Below are 17,933 nucleotides of genomic sequence, written 5' to 3'. Positions count from 1 at the left end.
GGTTCTGTCCCAGATAAACATATATTTCTAGTGAAAAAAGTTGTTCACACTAAGATGTACAGTTCAGGTCAATTTATCTTTAAAGTCCACACGTTATCTGTAGGCCTTTAATTGCTACAGGGGCCATTAGTGGTAAATTTTTATTATTTCTAATGAGAACAGGTGAGTTTTTCAACATACATAGTAAGTTCTACAAAACATATTTTAATTTTTAAGTTCAATATGGGTATAGCAGGACTTTATGCTACTAAAAAGTTCTGAGTTGATTTTCATGTCTTTCTTCCATGAATATCAGTAAGTTCTGCTAATTTACTCAGTCTCACTATACCTTCTCTGGTTCTCTTCCCACTTACTGCCAGTGATTCTTCCAGTTTGATTTCTTTCCTTATTCTGAGCAGATGACCCTGTTTCCTACTCCACTGAGAAAATCAAAGTCAAGAGCCTGCAATTTCTCCCTATCATCTTGCATATGAATGCATCCTTCCTTCCTACACTTCCATCTCTGTGGAAAAAGGTCATCCCTTCAGTCCAAGGCTAATCTCTTCATCTGTCACCGGGGTCCCATCCTTTCCCCACTCAACACACTTGGTTCTCTATCTTCAAACTCTTTTTAGTAAATAAGAATATACAAATCTCTTTTGTATTTAAATAATAGTCCACAACCATTTCCACTTCCTCTTCTTTCACTCTCCCAACAACTGTAACATGTCTTCTACTTCGATCACTCTACTGAAGGTTGCTTACATCTTGAATCACATCTGTGTATTACCCAAAGCCAATAAATACAGTTTTCTTTGTATCTTGACATGAACTCTGTTAACTGTTAACAGAGTGAACTCTGTTAACTCTCTATTTCTTGGCTTTCAGTACACCAATTTATCCAAGTGTTCCTTCTCAGTCCCACTTTTCTCCTCTTTTCCTTTGCTTTTAATCGTCAATATTGCCTTAGGTGTTATTCTCATTTACAAATCTTCTCACACCATGCGCTTTCTGGTTGACCTCATACAAACCTACAGCTTCAACAACAGGCTATACTATTGAGGACCACCAAATCAAATATATTTGATTTGGTGGTCCTCAATAGCAAAATATCTAAAACTGAACTCATCTCTCTCTCTCTTTTTTTTTTCCATTTACTGTTGAATTCAGTCTGTCCCAGTACTGACATCACTTGGTCATATCTGAAATTAGCTTGATTTCTCCAATAAATACAGAAACTGAGGCATGGGGCTGTTAAGTGATACGCATGATAATTAAACATGTTAATAACTCTCAGAATCCAGTCTGTGTTTAGTGTTTGTGTGATGTGATCATGGTTAAAGTCTCTCTGTCTTAGGTATTAGAGACATAATTTCCTTTTATTTAGACTCAGTGTATCACAATTGGTTATACTAAGAGGATGAGGAAAAAGAAGGATAAGTAACTACTAGGATAAGGACAATCTGAACATTCAAAGTCAAGGCTTAGAGCCAATCCTAAAAGGCTACTTAGGATCCTAGGCCATGATACTCTATGGCAGAAGACAGGCATCACCAGAGCATGGGAGTCTCACAGAGTCAGTAACTGTGTTTCCAAAGATTTCAGTCTAGACTCCTGGTATGGGAAAGACTGAAGGCGGGAGGAGAAGGGGACGACAGAGGATGAGATGGTTGGATGGCATCACTGACTTAATGGACATGAGTTTCAGTAAGCTCCGGGAGTTGGTGATAAGACAGAGAAGGCTGGCGTGCTGCAGTCCATGGGGTCGCAAAGAGTCGGACACGACTGAGTAACTAACTGAACTGAACTGATTCACAGATCCTTGGGGTCACTGATGAGGTGCAAGTTTAGATCAAGGAAAGTCAGTAACAGGTTTGCCCAGGGACTTGGCAAGACAAGTCAGTTCTTTTGAGACTTTGATGGTTTCTTTTCTTTCAAGAAAAGACACGAGTGTTTCAATCCAAGTTTAATTCACCAGCTTCAGGGGATACGTACTTAGGCCAATTTACGGAGTATGTGAATCAAAATACCTGTCTTTTGACTCGTAACTAGCTACTACCTACACCAGCAAAGGCTGAGAAAAGAAGGCTGACAAAAGGACTCTGTGCTCAGCCCTGCAATGCTGAATAGCCAGTAACCTGAGGTTGAAGGACTCTATAGCTGATTTTTTTTTTTCCTCAAAATGAATCTGTGGCAAGACTTACCTGTAACCGTTCTCCATTTTTAAGCCAAGTGATTACAGGTGGAGGCACTGCATCTGATTTGCATTCCAGCGTCACTTGTCTGTTCCGTAACACAGTGAAGTCCTGGGGCTCACCAGTTCCAGCAATATTAGGGGGTACTGGGTGGGAAAACAGATACACCAAAGGCTTTTAATAAATGAGATGGAAAATGCTCTGGATTATTTTAGGTGTTCAACAGTGTTGTTTCTGCTGTATGAAAGAAGCAGCATAAATTTAAAATGCTGCTCATTCAATTTACAGTACCCTGATAACAAATAGTGAATTTTTAAAATCATACTCAGTACTTAAGTACCTTAAGTAATGAAATTCTTCCAATAGCCACATGAATGATAGGATAATATAACCACAGTTTATCACCATTTAATAGGTAAAGAAACTAAGGCCCAAAGAAGGGATTTTTTTTTGTCCAGGTCTACACTTGGTAATAACTTTCTCTGAACATATTTTAAAACTTTTAAATTAGGTTCTGTCCATCATAACAAACAGAAATATATAGATTTTTCTTAATAAGCAGAAAGGAGGGCAAAAGAGGGGTAAGGAATTAAGAGGTATATACTACTATATATAAAATAAATAAGCCACAAGTATATAAAGTAAAGGGAATAGAGTCAATATTTCATAATAACTTTAAGTGGAGTATAATTTATAAAAATTTTCAATGACTCTGGTGTATACCTGAAACTGATATAATATTGTAAATCAACTATACCACAATTTTAAAAGTGTATATTTTTTATGTGACTGCTGTATACACAATTTACTTGTCAATTGGTCTAATTTGTGTTTAGGACTGGTGGGGGCAGGGGAACACTCCTACATTACACCAGTCCTACAGTTTGGATTGCTTAGTGATTTAGGCTATGAGGAGATAAAGATCTTCTATTAAGTTCTTTAAATGTTCCTCTCTTTGAAGAGTAATTTCCAGCTCTATGTCAAAGTAGGACAAGCCACAAATTGGCCCAACTTTTCTAGAAGGTAATTTGGTCTTGAATATGTGTGTGTGTGTACATGCATATGCATATACTTACATATATTCAAGAAAGTGGACTTATGGAAATTTATTAAAACAAAATAATTAAAAGTAGGCCAACACACTTATACAAGGATATCTATAATAGTGCTGCTTCTGTTGGTGGAAATACAGAAAGAGCCAAAAATAAGGAATGTATTAAATAAGTAATGGTATGTTCATAAAATTATAAATCATGCAACTGCTAAAAAGTAATGTTATAAAAATATATATTTTTTTGACATGAAAACATGTTCAACATGCCACTGAGATAAAAAGTTAAATACTATATGCTGCATGATCACGTTTCTGTGACAATATTTATATGTAAAAAGGTCTTATTCTTGTATGATGAGATTATAAATACTTTTATTTTCATTTTTACTCTAATTTTTATTCTATGATTTAAAATCAATGAATATGAATTACTTGTGCAGGAACAAAACATATAACTCAAAAATCCATTAAGCCACTCCCATAAACACATGATCAGTGAAATATAAACTCAAATTTGCAAAATACATATTTCCTAATATATAAACATAGTTTTATGTGAGTTGGATAGCTGCCCTATTTTCCATAAATTATGCCTTTTAATTAGGTATAAGTGTATGATGGACTGTAGGACATTTTGCCAACGTTACCGTGCACTCTCACTAAATACTCTTTATCATCGTCTCCTGCAGGACTGGATGCCAGACATGTATATCTTCCTGTATCTTCCACCTATAAAATTCAAATAAGTGAATTACACAAGGTTAACATGCTGGTTTTGATGATGAGAATAAATATCCATTAGAACAAATGTAAAGGACTCACACAAAGCAAGATATCATTAATACAGCACAATAATTAAAATTTAATAAATGTCTTAACATTTGTATTTAGCACTCCGATACTAAGCATGGCTCAGCATCTCTGCTACACGTAAATCTATGTATCTGACGTAGATTGAAGAGGGTTTCAGGGCACCTGTTCCCAATAAAATCTCTTTTTTTGTAAAAAAAAACACGAAAACAGGGTTTCAGTATTTGATCTCAAAATGTTTGCATGTTATATATGTTAATGATGTCAGAAAAGGCAGATACATATAGAACACAGCACCATATATGACACAAATACTACTCAGTATTTTTTGAAGAAGTATTTATGAATTTAAATTGCAGATTGCAAAATTCTACTGGAGACTTCCTGAAGCAAGTAAAATACATTAACCAACCAACCAACCAACCAACCAAAGTAAATAAAAATCAGGTTATTTTAATAAAGAACATTAATACCATATTTTTAATATTCCTTGATATACAGAGTGAAACAATATAGCTATGTTACGTAATTTGGCTGTAAATAGTTCAGGCTGACACAAAAATCTACTATTTTCTGACTAAAACCAGAAACATTTCTTTAAAAATCCCCATGCATAGTTTCCACTGAAGTGTTAGACTTTATTCATATTTGACATTGTGTAAACACAGCCCATGCTTAAATAAGTGAAATACACTGAAAAACATATGATCTTACTACTGTGAAAAACATATTTTGAAAAAGTAGAAAATCCTGTTTTCATCTATTACTTGAATACTCCTAGAATATTGAGAATTTTAAAATTCTTACATTCAAAACTGACTTTATGGGTTATTGAAAAACTTTTTTTTTCGGTAAGGTGCACAGACTCCACTGAAAAAATTTTAGATTAGCATGTTAAGACTAGTATATCTGGAAAATTACTAAATATAACTTTAGAAGAGTGACAGCCACATTGTCCTTCAATTAAAGAATTGAAAGGGATGCACTACTGCCTGGAGAATAATTTCAAAGTTGCTCATCATACCTTGAAAACCTCTAAAAGTCAGCTCTTCTCCACCAATACAGTCTATTCCCCAATTACATCGCCCCCTCCACTGGCCCTGACTCAGCCAAACTTGCACTATCATTCATGACTGTTCTTAGATCTCACCTCCTCCAAGAACCATTTCCTGACAACGTACACCCTTCTGAATATTGATAATTACTATCAGTAGCTACATTTTCTAATGTGTGTTCTCTTAATAGGGTGTTTGAAAAATTATAATTAATCGGGTTTTTTAGAGAAGGATTTTGCAGTTATTGACATGCATTATAGCTCACAAAGGAGAGAAAGGTACAGTATATAGAGTTTTTCCAACCTGTTTTGTCACAGAAGAAGAGTTTGATGGAAAATGTCTTAGCAAACTCTCGTCTTTCACCACACAATTTGGAATTTGCAGAATATCCATTATGTACCAGGCATAATTATGTGCAATAGATACATACACAAAAAGACAAAGTTCAGGTAACTAAGGTATAATTTAGTAATAAGGGCTCTGACAGAGAGAAAATAAAACACAGAGGAGCAGAGGAACCCCTAGCAGTCTTGGGACTTGATAATATTTAATTTTTTAATTCTATAAGGTTTTAATGGTTTTCTATTGTTCCTTTTCCTAATTTTATCATGTGTGTGGTTTTACTTTTCTTAGACAACTGAAAACTTCTTGAAGGCTGAGAAATGTCTTATGTACTACATTTGTGTTCTTCACAATAGCTAGACTATGTGGGTCACCGTTTAATCCTTGATGGAAACTCTGTCTTGTTTAACATAATGTTTCATTTTCACATTTAAGACCTAATGTAATGTGGCCTCAATCTCTCCTTAGAGCTTTATTTACCATGATTCCTTTATATTTATGGTTCTAGTGCACACTTCACTGTCTCCATGCTATTCCTTAAGTTACAAAATTATTTTGCTTCCCTTTTGGTCAGTTGAAATTATAGCATTCAAGTATTTTGATTCAGCAAGTGGTTTGACAGTGTGACCTGAGTTTTTTCTGCGTTGCTAAAATGGTTGATGGAGAGAAGAGGGAAATGGAAGGTGTGTTCTCTTCAATGTTAGAAACAAGAGACTTCCACTGGCTACGCTGTTGAACCAGACCCAGGATTGAGATCAGTTCCATCACTGAGCAGTGATAAGTACTGGACAGGTGAATACTTAATCCTTCTCTGTTTCTGGATTTGTAGAAAGGGGATAAAGACATTGCCTCACCGAGTTGCCATGGTAGCCATGGGTGTGATAGACCTCATAGCCCAACATAAGACTGAGGCAATTCATAACCCTCAGCTCTCTTTTCTAGCTCCCTTTCTGTTTCCTCAGTGAAAATATACATGAAATATGATTAAGACAACAGAAGATGAGATGGCTGGATGGCATCACCAACTCGATGGACATGAGTTTGGGTAAACTCCGGGAGTTGGTGATGGACAGGGAGGCCTGGCGTGCTGTGATTCATGGGGTCGCAAAGAGTCGGACACGACTGAGCGACTGAACTGAGCTGAACTGACTGAATATAAATACCTTTAAAGCAATGATGATTATAATAACAATAAGAGCAGCAGTAACAATAATCATTTTAACTCCATTTCAGCATCTCTCCATGCCTGTGGCATCAGTCTAAGCACATCACTTTAGGTTATCTCTAAAGCCCTAAGTACATAAGTTCAGCATTGTTCCTATTTCCATCCCCAGTTAACAGATGAAGGCATCAGAGAACATATGGATAATTTTTGTAACATAAGATTTGCCTCTGTTTGCAGAAGAGTATATTGTTACAATAAGACACCCTGAGACATACCTTTCTTTAATATATTTACACTTCAGATTAATTTCCTTAAACATAAACTAAAAGAACAGTCAATTCTATTGAATTGACCATTTTTGGAAAAATTCCATCTCTTCAGATTTTCATGTCTGTGAGTTCATTCTGAAGATCCAAAGTTCCCTTTGAAGCCTCTTATACACATACATTTGACTGCTTTTTGCCATTTCTATAAAGGGCCACATGGCACAAATCAAGAGCTTCAGGAAATATACTATCACTTATGGCACTGTGAAAACTTGAAAAAATTAATATGAATGTATCTTGCTTTCTTCTACATTTAATCTGATAATTTTACTTCTTCGCTTTAGTCATGTTACCTTGTAAGTGTCTATTCAGTCATGCATGTCATAGAACAAATCTACCCTTGCTAAAGTCACAGAGATCTATGATATACTCAGACTCCAAGACAATTTCTCCAACACTGCCCAGAGATTAGCAAGTAAGAAGTTTAACCTAGGACAAAATAATCATATGAACTCTGAACTAACCTGAGTACTAGATATTCGAAGAACCTCTCCTCCTCCAAGAGTCTGCATCTGATCCATCTGTGGAAGGGGTCGACCATCTTTCATCCAGGTAATCTTAGGAGCTGGGATTCCAGAAGCCATGCAGGTAAGTTCAAGAGGATTATTAACAATTACTGACATTTCTATGGGTTCTTCAGATCCATTGATATGAGGTGGTTCTATTTAAAAGGAATTAAAGACAACAACAAAATAAACTTGCTGTTTGATAAGATACTGCAGTTTAGAAAAACTTTTAAGAATTCAACTCAAATTTATCTTTGTACAATACAAATTGATTTGGACAAGAATACCAAAATGATAATTCCTTATTCATTTTGGTATTATTAATGAGATGTTATTTGTCATTGGCACTATTTTATTTTACCGTAGTTTAGTTTTAGTCGCTCAGTTGGGTCCAACTCTTCGTGACCCCATGGATTGGAACCCGCCAGGCTCCTCTGTCCATGGGATTTTCCAGGCAAGAATATTGGAGTGGGTTGCCATTTCCTTCTCCATTATTGTAGTTTATTGAGGAACAATTTATTAAGTGTCAGCACTACATAAAGTCTTTGTGCATTATCTTTTCACTGGCACTATTTTAAAAGAGACAGATCATTCTTATAATAGATCATGAAGTAAGCCGCAAGCCATCAAAGGTAATTAAAGCTCAGCAACTGAGATTCAGATAATTAGAGCAGTTTTACTTAACTGTAAAGATTTGAAAATGATAAAAACTGAACCCATCTTGTACTATTTTTTAAAGAGTTACTTAAATATAGTAGTGTGTTTTTGCACCTTTAAAATATCTATTGTTTCTGCAAAAGCAATGAGCAAATGCTATGAAATTTTGCAATCATCTTTTCCATGAAGAACTTTAAGAGGAAACAATGACTAAGCAGAAGAAAAACAGTTACATTTGGAGACTATTTCTGCATAAAACACATTTGTTATGTCTGGGCAGAAATAATTTCCTCTTTTGTTATTTATACTTCTAAATTACCTTTCTCAAGAGGATGTTAAAGAATCTAAACACTTGGAGGAAACATTAAAGTTTCTTAGTCCAACTATTCCTAAGTTTAAGAATCACTTTAAAACAGATTTCCCTTACACTAATCATTCAAATTTTCTATGAAACTTTCCAGCTTACTATTTCACAAGACAGCAAAAATAGCTGTTGGACAGCTCCAAGGATTAGCTCTGTGTGTGTGTGTGCACATGTGTGTGTGTTTTAAATCAGGCACATAGTTTAGAGCAGAGGTTCACAGTAGGAGACAGAGAATCTGGAATCAAACAGCCTGATTTTCATTCCTGGCTCCAACAATTATTAGGTTAGTGTATTTGAACAAATCTTAAAAAAAAAAAAAGACCACACTATTATTTAACTAAGAGAATTGTGAAGATTCAATGAGATAATCTATAAAGTATATTTCTTTTGTGTTTCTGAATCTGTTTTGTAATTAAAGGTTTATTAGTATAATAAAAACTTTCTTAAGAAAGTTATAACTACTACTAAGTATACTACATCTGTTGGTGTTATTATTAAAAACTGCCTCCTAGATTTCTTAAAAAACTAGGAATAAAACTACCATATGACCCAGCAATCCCACTACTGGGCATATACCCTGAGAAAAACCATAATTGAAAAAGACACATAATTGAAAAAGCAATCCCACTACTGGGCATATAGAATTGAAAAAGACACATGTACCCCAATGTTCATTGCAACACTATTTATAATAGCCAGGATAAGGAAGCAACCTAGATGTCTGTTGACAGATAAATGATAAAGAAGTTGTGGTATATATGATGGAATTCCATTTGAACTATTTCAAATCCTAAAAGAGGATGCTGTTAAAGTGCTGCACTCAATATGCCAGCAAATTTGGAAAACTCAGCAGTGACCACAGGACTGGAAAAGGTCAGCTTTCATTTCAACCCTAAGGAAAGGCAATCCCATAGACTGCTCAAATTACCGCCCAGTTGCTCTCATCTCACATGCTAGCAGAGTAATGCTCAAAATTCTCCAAGCCAGGCTTTAACAGTACATGAACCGTGAAATTCCAGATGTTCAAGCTGGATTTAGAAAAGACAGAGGAACTAGAGATCAAATTGCCAACATCCGTTGGATCACCGAAAAAGCAAGAAAATTCTAGAAGAACATCTACTTCTGCTTTATTGATTACGCCAAAGCCTTTGACTGTGTAGATCACAACAAACTGTGGAAAATTCTTCAAGAGATGGGAATACCAGACCACCTGACCTACCTCCTGAGAAACCTGTATGCAGGTCAGGAAGCACCAGTTAGAACCGGACATGGAACAACAGACTGGTTCCAAATAGGAAAAGGAGTACGTCAAGGCTGTATGTTGTCACCCTGCTTATTTAACTTATATGCAGAGTACATCATGAGAAATGCCAGGCCAGATGAAGCACAGGCTGGAATCAAGATTGCCGGGAGAAATATCAATAACCTCAGATATGCAGATGACACCACCCTTATGGCAGAAACTGAAGAGGAACTAGAGAGTCTGCTGATGAAAGTGAAAGAGGAGAGTGAAAAAGCTGGCTTAAAACTCAACATTCAGAAAACCAAGATCATGGCATCCAGTCCCATCACTTTATGGCAAATAGATGGGGAAACAATGGAAACAGTGACAGACTTTCTTTTCTTGGGCTCCAAAAATCACTGCAGATAGTAACTGCAGCCATGAAATTAAAAGACATTTGCTCCTTGGAAGAAAACTATGACCAACCTAGACAGCATATTGAAAAGCAGAGACATTACTTTGCTGACAAAGGTCTGTCTAGTAAAAGCTATGGTTTTTCCAGCAGTCATGTGTGGATGTGAGAGTTGCACTATAAAGAAAGCTGAGTGCTGAAGAATTGATGCTTTTGAACTGTGGTGTTGGGAGAAGACTCTTGAGAGTCCCTTGGACTTCAAGGAGATCCAACCAGTCTATCCTAAAGGAAATCAGTCCTGAATATTCATTGGAAGGACTGATGCTGAAGCTGAAACTCTAATACTTTGGCCACATAATACAAAGAACTGACTCACTAGAAAAGACTGATGCTGGGAAAGATTGAAGGCAGGAGGAGAAGGGGATGACAGAGGATGAGATGGTTGGATGGCATCACTGACTCTATGGACATGAGTTTGTGCAAGCTCTGGGAGTTGGTGATGGACAGGGAAGCCTGGCAGCCTGCAGTCCATGGGGTTGCAAAGAGTTGAACATGACTGAGTGACTGAACTGAACTGATATATACATATAGATGTAGATGTATATACATAGTAGAATGTTACTCAGCAATAAAACAGAATGGATTTGAGTCAGTTCTAGTGAGGTGGATGAACCTAGAGTCTGTTATACAGAGTTAAGTAAACAAGAAAGAGAAAACCAAATATCATATTAACACATATATATGGAATCTAGAACAATGCTATTGATGAACCTATTTGAAGGGCAGGAATAGAGATTCAGACATAGAGAACAGACTTATGGACACAGCAGGGGTTGGAGAGGCTGGGACGGACTGAGAGAGCAGCACTGAAATATATACATTATCACAAATAAAATAGCTAGCCAATGAGAAGCTGCTATATAACAGAGGGAGCTCAACCTGGTGGTCTGTGACAACCTAGAGGGGTGGGATGGGGTGGGAGGTGGGAAGGACCTTCAAGAGGGAGGGGACATTTGTGTACTTATGGCTGATTCATATTGATGTACGGCAGAAACCAACACAACATTGTAAAGCAATTATACTCCAATTAAAAATAAATTTAAAAATACTGCCTCCTAAAATTTGTACCTATGGTCTTTGTTTTCCTTTCTGGAAGAAGGTAATATATTTTAATTAAGAACTCAGAGTTTCTTAACTATTGTCCCATATGACCACTCTTTTTCAGTTTTATCCATATTATGATATATTGTGGTCAAGATACATTTTCTTAAGTGCAGTTTAGATCAGTCCAAGATTCCCTGTTTAAAAGATGTTAGTGTCTCCATGTTGCTCACTGAATTAAATAAAAACTCATCATGGTTTCCAAGACTTCTACAACATAGCTTCAATCTCTCTTTATAATATTATTTATTTTTAATACACTTTATGTAACTTAGATTTCAAATTAGACTACTACTCTCCCTCAACAAGTTCAGTTGCCTCTTGCTCTACAACAAACTCTAAAATTTCTATCCCTTTAACAGAAACCCACTCCAGTATTCTTGCCTGGAGAATCCCATGGACAGAGGAGTCTTGCAGGCTACTGTCCATGGGTTCGCAAGAGACAGACATGACTTAGTGACTAAACCACGACCACCAATATTCATAGTATGCTATTTGTATCACTCAAAAGCATTGATCGGATTCTCCATTTGACTATAGGCAATTCTTTATTCCTCTCACTTTTTTGTTATTTACTGTGGGTAAGTCACTGTGGATACAAAGAGTAAGTAAGTATGGCCTTTATCCTCAAAAGATTATAGTACCAGATTTAGACCCAATCAAAAAATGGGCCAGAGAACTAAACAGACATTTCTCCAAAGAAGACATACAGATGGCTAACAAACACATGAAAAGGTGCTCAACATCACTCATTATTAGAGAAATGCAAATCAAAACCACAATGAGGTACCATTACACACCAGTCAGGATGGCTGCTATCCAAAAGTCTACAAGCAATAAATGCTGGAGAGGCTGTGGAGAAAAGGGAACCCTCTTACACTGTTGGTGGGAATGCAAACTAGTACAGCCACTATGGAAAACAGTGTGGAGATTCCTTAAAAATCTGGAAATAGAACTGCCATATGACCCAGCAATCCCACTTCTGGGCATACACACTGAGGAAACCAGATCTGAAAGAGACACATGCACCCCAATGTTCATCGCAGCACTGTTTATAATAGCCAGGACATGGAAGCAACCTAGATGCCCATCAGCAGATGAATGGATAAGGAAGCTGTGGTACATATACACCATGGAATTTTACTCAGCCGTCAAAAAGAATTCATTTGAACCAGTCCTAATGAGATGGATGAAACTGGAGCCCCTTATACAGAGTGAAGTAAGCCAGAAAGATAAAGAACATTACAGCATACTAACACATATATATGGAATTTAGAAAGATGGTAACGATAACCCTATATGCAAAACAGAAAAAGAGACACAGAAATACAGAACAGACTTTTGAACTCTGTGGGAGAAGGTGAGGGTGGGATGTTTCAAAAGAACAGCATGTATACTATCTATGGTGAAACAGATCACCAGCCCAGGTGGGATGCATGAGACAAGTGCTCCGGCCTGGTGCACTGGGAAGACCCAGAGGAATCGGGTGGAGAGGGAGATGGGAGGGGGGATCGGGATGGGGAATAAGTGTAAATCTATGGCTGATTCATATCAATGTATGACAAAACCCACTGAAATGTTGTGAAGTAATTAGCCTCCAACTAATAAAAAAATTAAAAAAAAAAAAAAAAAAGATTATAGTACCAGATTTAAAGACTCAGCAATAGCAGCAGCAACAGAAACAGCATGTTTCCAACGGTTTCAAACCCCAGCCATCAGATCTCACATGTGTTAGGTGATTGCAAACACATTTCACCCTGTATCCTGTGACTAGTGAAAGTTGCTCAGTCCTGTCCAATTTTTTGCAACCCCATAGACTATATAGTCCACGGAAAGCTCCAAGCCAGAATACTGGAGTAGGTAGCCTTTCCCTTCTCCAGGGGATCTTCCCAAGCCAGGGATCGAACCCAGGTATCCCACATTGCAGGCAGATTCTTTACCAGCTGAGCTATAAGGGAAGCCAATTTGTTTTACACTTTGAGCAGGATAGGAGTTGTCCATACTCTGATGACTCCAAAACTTACATTCCTAGCCTAGATCTCTTTTCTGGGCTCCAGATCCATATAACCAGTTACCAGATAAGAATCTTCAGTGGGTTCTTTGAAAACAACTTCTAACTCAACATATACTCAGACTGAACCTGTGACCTTATTCCTCAAAACCTGGTCCATTTCCAGCATTCCCTGCATTTATGTGATAAAACTGCCAATTGTTCAGTCACAAAAGCCAGAAACTAGGTGTCATCCTTGATATCTTCTTCATCATCATCACTTCCCTACATCCAAATCCACAATCAAGTCTTAATACTTCTATCTGAAGTTATCTTTTGAGTACATCTTTCCCTCTCACCTCTATCACTAATCTGAGTTACAAGGCCATTTATTTGGACTAATACATCTTGGCTATAGGTGCCTACCCAATATCATTTACCTGTTTCTTTTATGTTAACAGAACTCAATCTTGTTAGGGCTGTCATTGTGATAAAAATTACATTGTTTAGCCTTTTTAGTAGGTAGTAGATGGAGTGGCATGTGAAGAATCTAACCAAGGAGATGTAAGTGGGGTAGTTTTGTGGGAATTTTAAGAAAATCCTGAAAGGGACAATTTTTTGCCTTCCCTATTTTTCTTGCTCTACTGTTGCAACTAGTGATGCTGGGGTGAGCTGATGACACGATCACAGACTGACCATGATGTTGAGGCCAAGGGCCAAGAGAACTGTAAAGATTTGAACTGCTGAATGACTGCAAGTAGGGCCCAGCTCCAGACATCTTGTTCAGTGAGAAAAACAAAAGTTCTTTCTTTAAGTCACCATGTTTAGACTCTGTTAATCACAGTTAAACACCATTCCTAATAATACACTGTCTCTCAGAGTCCACTCTTGTCCTGCTCCAGGCCACTCTCCACTTTGCAGTCAGAATGATATTCTCAAACTGCAACTCTACTCATGGCATTCCCCTTATTAGAACTTTTAAAGATTTCCCATTGTTCTAGGACAAAATTCCAGATTCTTAACGTGGTCAACAATCCCTTCCCAGTCTGAACCCTGTCAATTGCCCCCCACCCCCAAACCGAGCTTTATTCTGCATGATCTTCTCCCTTGTTTTTAGTATTTTAGCCACAGCAGACTTTTCAGAACTTCTAACACACGTGAGATCTCCCACCAGATGGATGGAGTTAAGTTGAGACGAGCATTTCCCCAAATTAGGATATTTACATTCACATTCCTAGTGGAGTACAGACTGAAGTTTTGCAGGTTTTAATGGAACTAGCCTTCAACAGACGCTGAAATGCTAAAGCTGCTCATCTTTCTGTTGAGCGGTTTTCAAACCTGTTTTAATATCCTTATAAATCTTGCAGGAGGGCAGGTTGTTCTTTGTATTGATATACGACTCTAACAGCATTTTTCTTACTTTCCTTTTTGTTTTCTACATCCATAAAAGCACCGGGCTGTGATTCTGCTCCTGGGTTCTGGAATTCCTGGAGAAGTATTCCTTCTCTCCACTGCCACATGCCCCTGTATTTTTAGGCCTGTATGAGTATAACAGACTCTTCAAGTCATTCTTCACTCTGTCGTCAGAGGGATTTTTTTGGAAGTGAAATCTGATTGTAACATATTCCTGCTTCTGCCTTCCTAATGAGGTCCAGATTTTCAGAATCTCTTCACAGTATGGCTTCTGTCCAGGTATATTTCCTGTCGCACTCAACTTCAGTGAGCACAAACAGAAAACTCAAGCTTTATCACTCCTAGGTGAAAAATGGATGCATCTCTGCATTCATCAGGGCAATTCGACTTTTTAAGGCTTAGATGTCTCCTTCAGGGAATCTTCTCTGAACCGTCCCATCCCACAGAATTTTCACCATATCATTCCTATCACACTCAAAAGTCATCACTTGTTCTATATCTGTGTTCTCCGCTGATGCAGGAAGTTAAGGGCTGAGACCACATCCTGTTTATTCAATGATGCATTCAAGTACCATATGGCACATAGCAGGTGTTCAATGATAATGTGCTACATGATACTAGAAACATGCCAGGCACATAATAAATAGTCAATATTTAATAATATGTGAATAATTAACGTACAAGATCACATTTATGTCATCTCCTGGTATTCTCCATATTCTGTGAATTGCTATATAGGAATTTGTTATTCCACCCTTCTTCACTAACACACACCTTCTTCTGCCTTCTGTCTCTAAATATTCTGGAGTACGGCCTTCACGATCACCTTTCATTCTGTGGAACACTTGTCTACACCACAGTATTTCTGTTTGCTTATTTGATATTGTTCTGTTTCCTGCTACAGTTAAAACTCACTTTGGTCCAGCTGATAAGTAGCTAAATCTATTTAGTTCAAGCCCACAGATAAATATTATGTGTCAAATGCCATGCTAAGCCCTGGGAATATAGCAGTATGTAAAAAAGGTACTGCTCATCACAGAGTTTAACTAAGGATAAGACAGACTTTTACGGTTATACAAAAAATTAAAATTGTAATAAGTACTATGAGAAAGTTTATAGCACATCCTGAAAACATTTGGCTACCAAAATTTTTAATTTTTCCTTGTGGGGCATATTTTGTTGAAAAAAAAAATTAACGAGCCTGAGGTTTATTTCAAACATTATGAAAAAACAAACAAAACTCCAAAAAATTATTGATCGTTGAAATAGTTCATTTCTTTCATGCTCATTTCTCCTCCCAATAAAAATGGTTTACTTCACGGAAAGCATATGTTTTCTCTTTATACTATTTGTTTGCACGCAGAACACTGGAACACACATTTAAAATATTTTTGTGTGTGAAATAATGCCATTTGCAGCAACATGGGTGAATCTAGAGATTGTCACACTAAGTGAAGTATGTCAGAGAAAGACAAATATCATATATAACTTACAGGTGAAATATAGAAGAGTGGTACGAATGAACTTATTTACAAGACAGAAATAGAGGCACATATGCAGAAAATAAACTTGTTACCAGGGAGGAAAGATGAAGGAGAGATAAATTGGGAGATTGGAACTGGTATATATACACACTACTATATATAAATAGGTAATAAGGAACTACTGTGTAGCACAGGGAACTCTACTCAATACTTTGTAATGACTTACATGGAAAAAGATCCCAAAAAAGAGTGGATATATGTATAACTGATTCACTTTGCTGTACAACAAAAATTAACACAACATTGTTAATCAACTATACTTCAGTAAAAAAAAAAAAAATCCCTAATCAAATCTAGGCCAGAATTATTCAGCTTGCCAGGTTGGCTTTTTGAAACCATATACAAGCGTGTATATCTCCACAGTGAAATTTTTCTTCCATACATATATATATATATTAATGTAGAAAAGAATAAATAGAACTAGATCGTTTGAAATGACCATTACAACTAGAATCTACAGACTGGATCATGTAAAGACTGTTGGAATAACACAATAGCATAAAATTATGCTTTTCCATTAAATCACTATCATCAGAAGAGCTTTTAGTTCTCTTTGCTGTTGTTCAGTCACTAAGTGGTGTCCGACTTTTTGTGATCCCATGGGCTGCAGTGTGCCAGGCTCCTACGTCCTCCACTATCTCCTGGCATTTGCTCAAATTCATGTCCACTGAATTGATGGTGCTATCTAAACATCTCATCCTCTGCTGCCCTCTTCTCCTTTTGCCTTTAATCTTTCCCAGCATCAGAGTCTTTTCCAATGAGCTGGCTCTTTGTATCAGGTGGCCGTAGTACTGGAGTTTAAGCATCAGTTCTTCCAATAAGTTTTCAGAGTTGATTTCCTTTAGGATTGACTGGTTTGATTTCCTTGCAGCCCAAGGGAATAAAGACTCTTCTCTTTATTCTCTCAAGAGTCTTCTCCAGCACCATGAGTTGAAAGCACCAATTCTCTGGCGCTCAGTCTTCTTTATGGTCCAACTCTTAACATCTGTACATGAATCCTAGAAAAACCATAAATTTGACTATACAGACCTCTGTTGGCAAAGTGATGTCTCTGCATTTTAATATTCTGTCTAGGGCTTCCCAGGTGGCACTATTGGTAAAGAACCACCTGCCGTTATAGGAGATGTAAGAGATGTGGGTTCAAGCCTTGGGTTGGGAAAATCCCCTGGAGGAAGACACAGCAATCAACTCCTATATTCTTGCTGAGAGAATCCCAGGGACAGAGGAGCCTGGTGGACTACTGTCCATTGGGTTGCAAAGAGTTGTACACGACTGAGTGACTCAGCATGCTAGGTTTGTCATAGCTTCCTTTCCAAGGAGCAGGTTTCTTTTAATTTCATGGCTGCAATCACCATCCACAGTGATTCTGGAGCCCAAGGGGAAAAAAAAATCTGTCACTGCTTCCACTTTTTCCTCTTCTGTTTGCCACAAAGTGATGGGACCCAATGCCTTGATCTTAGTTTTTTTTAATGCTGAGTTCCAAGCCAGGTTTTTCACTCTCCTGTTTCACCCTTATCAAGAAGCTCTTTAGTTCCTCTTCAATTTCAGCCATTAGAGTGGTATCATCTGCATATCTGAGGCTGTTGATATTTCTCCCAGCAATCTTGATTCCAGCTTGTGATTCACCAGCCTGGCATCTGGCATGATGTACTCTGCATAGAAGTTTAATTAACAGGGTGACAATGAATAGCCTTGTCACACTCTTTTACCAGTTTTGACCAGTCAGTTGTTCCATGTG

The 17,933-nt window shown here is 37.3% G+C and overlaps 1 protein-coding gene across 5 annotated transcripts in view; it reads right to left on the bottom strand.

Annotated features, from left to right (window-relative positions):
- Positions 1-17,933, bottom strand: part of HMCN1 (hemicentin 1) — a 516,590-nt gene that overhangs the window by 92,371 nt on the left and 406,286 nt on the right. For all 5 annotated transcript variants that reach the window (XM_043924342.1, XM_043924345.1, XM_043924344.1 and 2 more), the window contains 3 exons: positions 7,391-7,587; positions 3,876-3,957; positions 2,184-2,320 (listed from right to left, as the gene is read on the bottom strand). In XM_043924342.1, the coding sequence (XP_043780277.1) occupies positions 2,184-2,320; positions 3,876-3,957; positions 7,391-7,587 (416 nt within the window). The remainder of the gene's footprint in view (positions 1-2,183; positions 2,321-3,875; positions 3,958-7,390; positions 7,588-17,933) is intronic.

Source organism: Cervus elaphus, chromosome 14 (genome assembly GCF_910594005.1).
Source record: "Cervus elaphus chromosome 14, mCerEla1.1, whole genome shotgun sequence".
NCBI lineage: Eukaryota > Metazoa > Chordata > Mammalia > Artiodactyla > Cervidae > Cervus > Cervus elaphus.
Note: the sequence above shows the minus strand (reverse complement) of the source record. Positions and strands in the feature narration are given on the sequence as shown.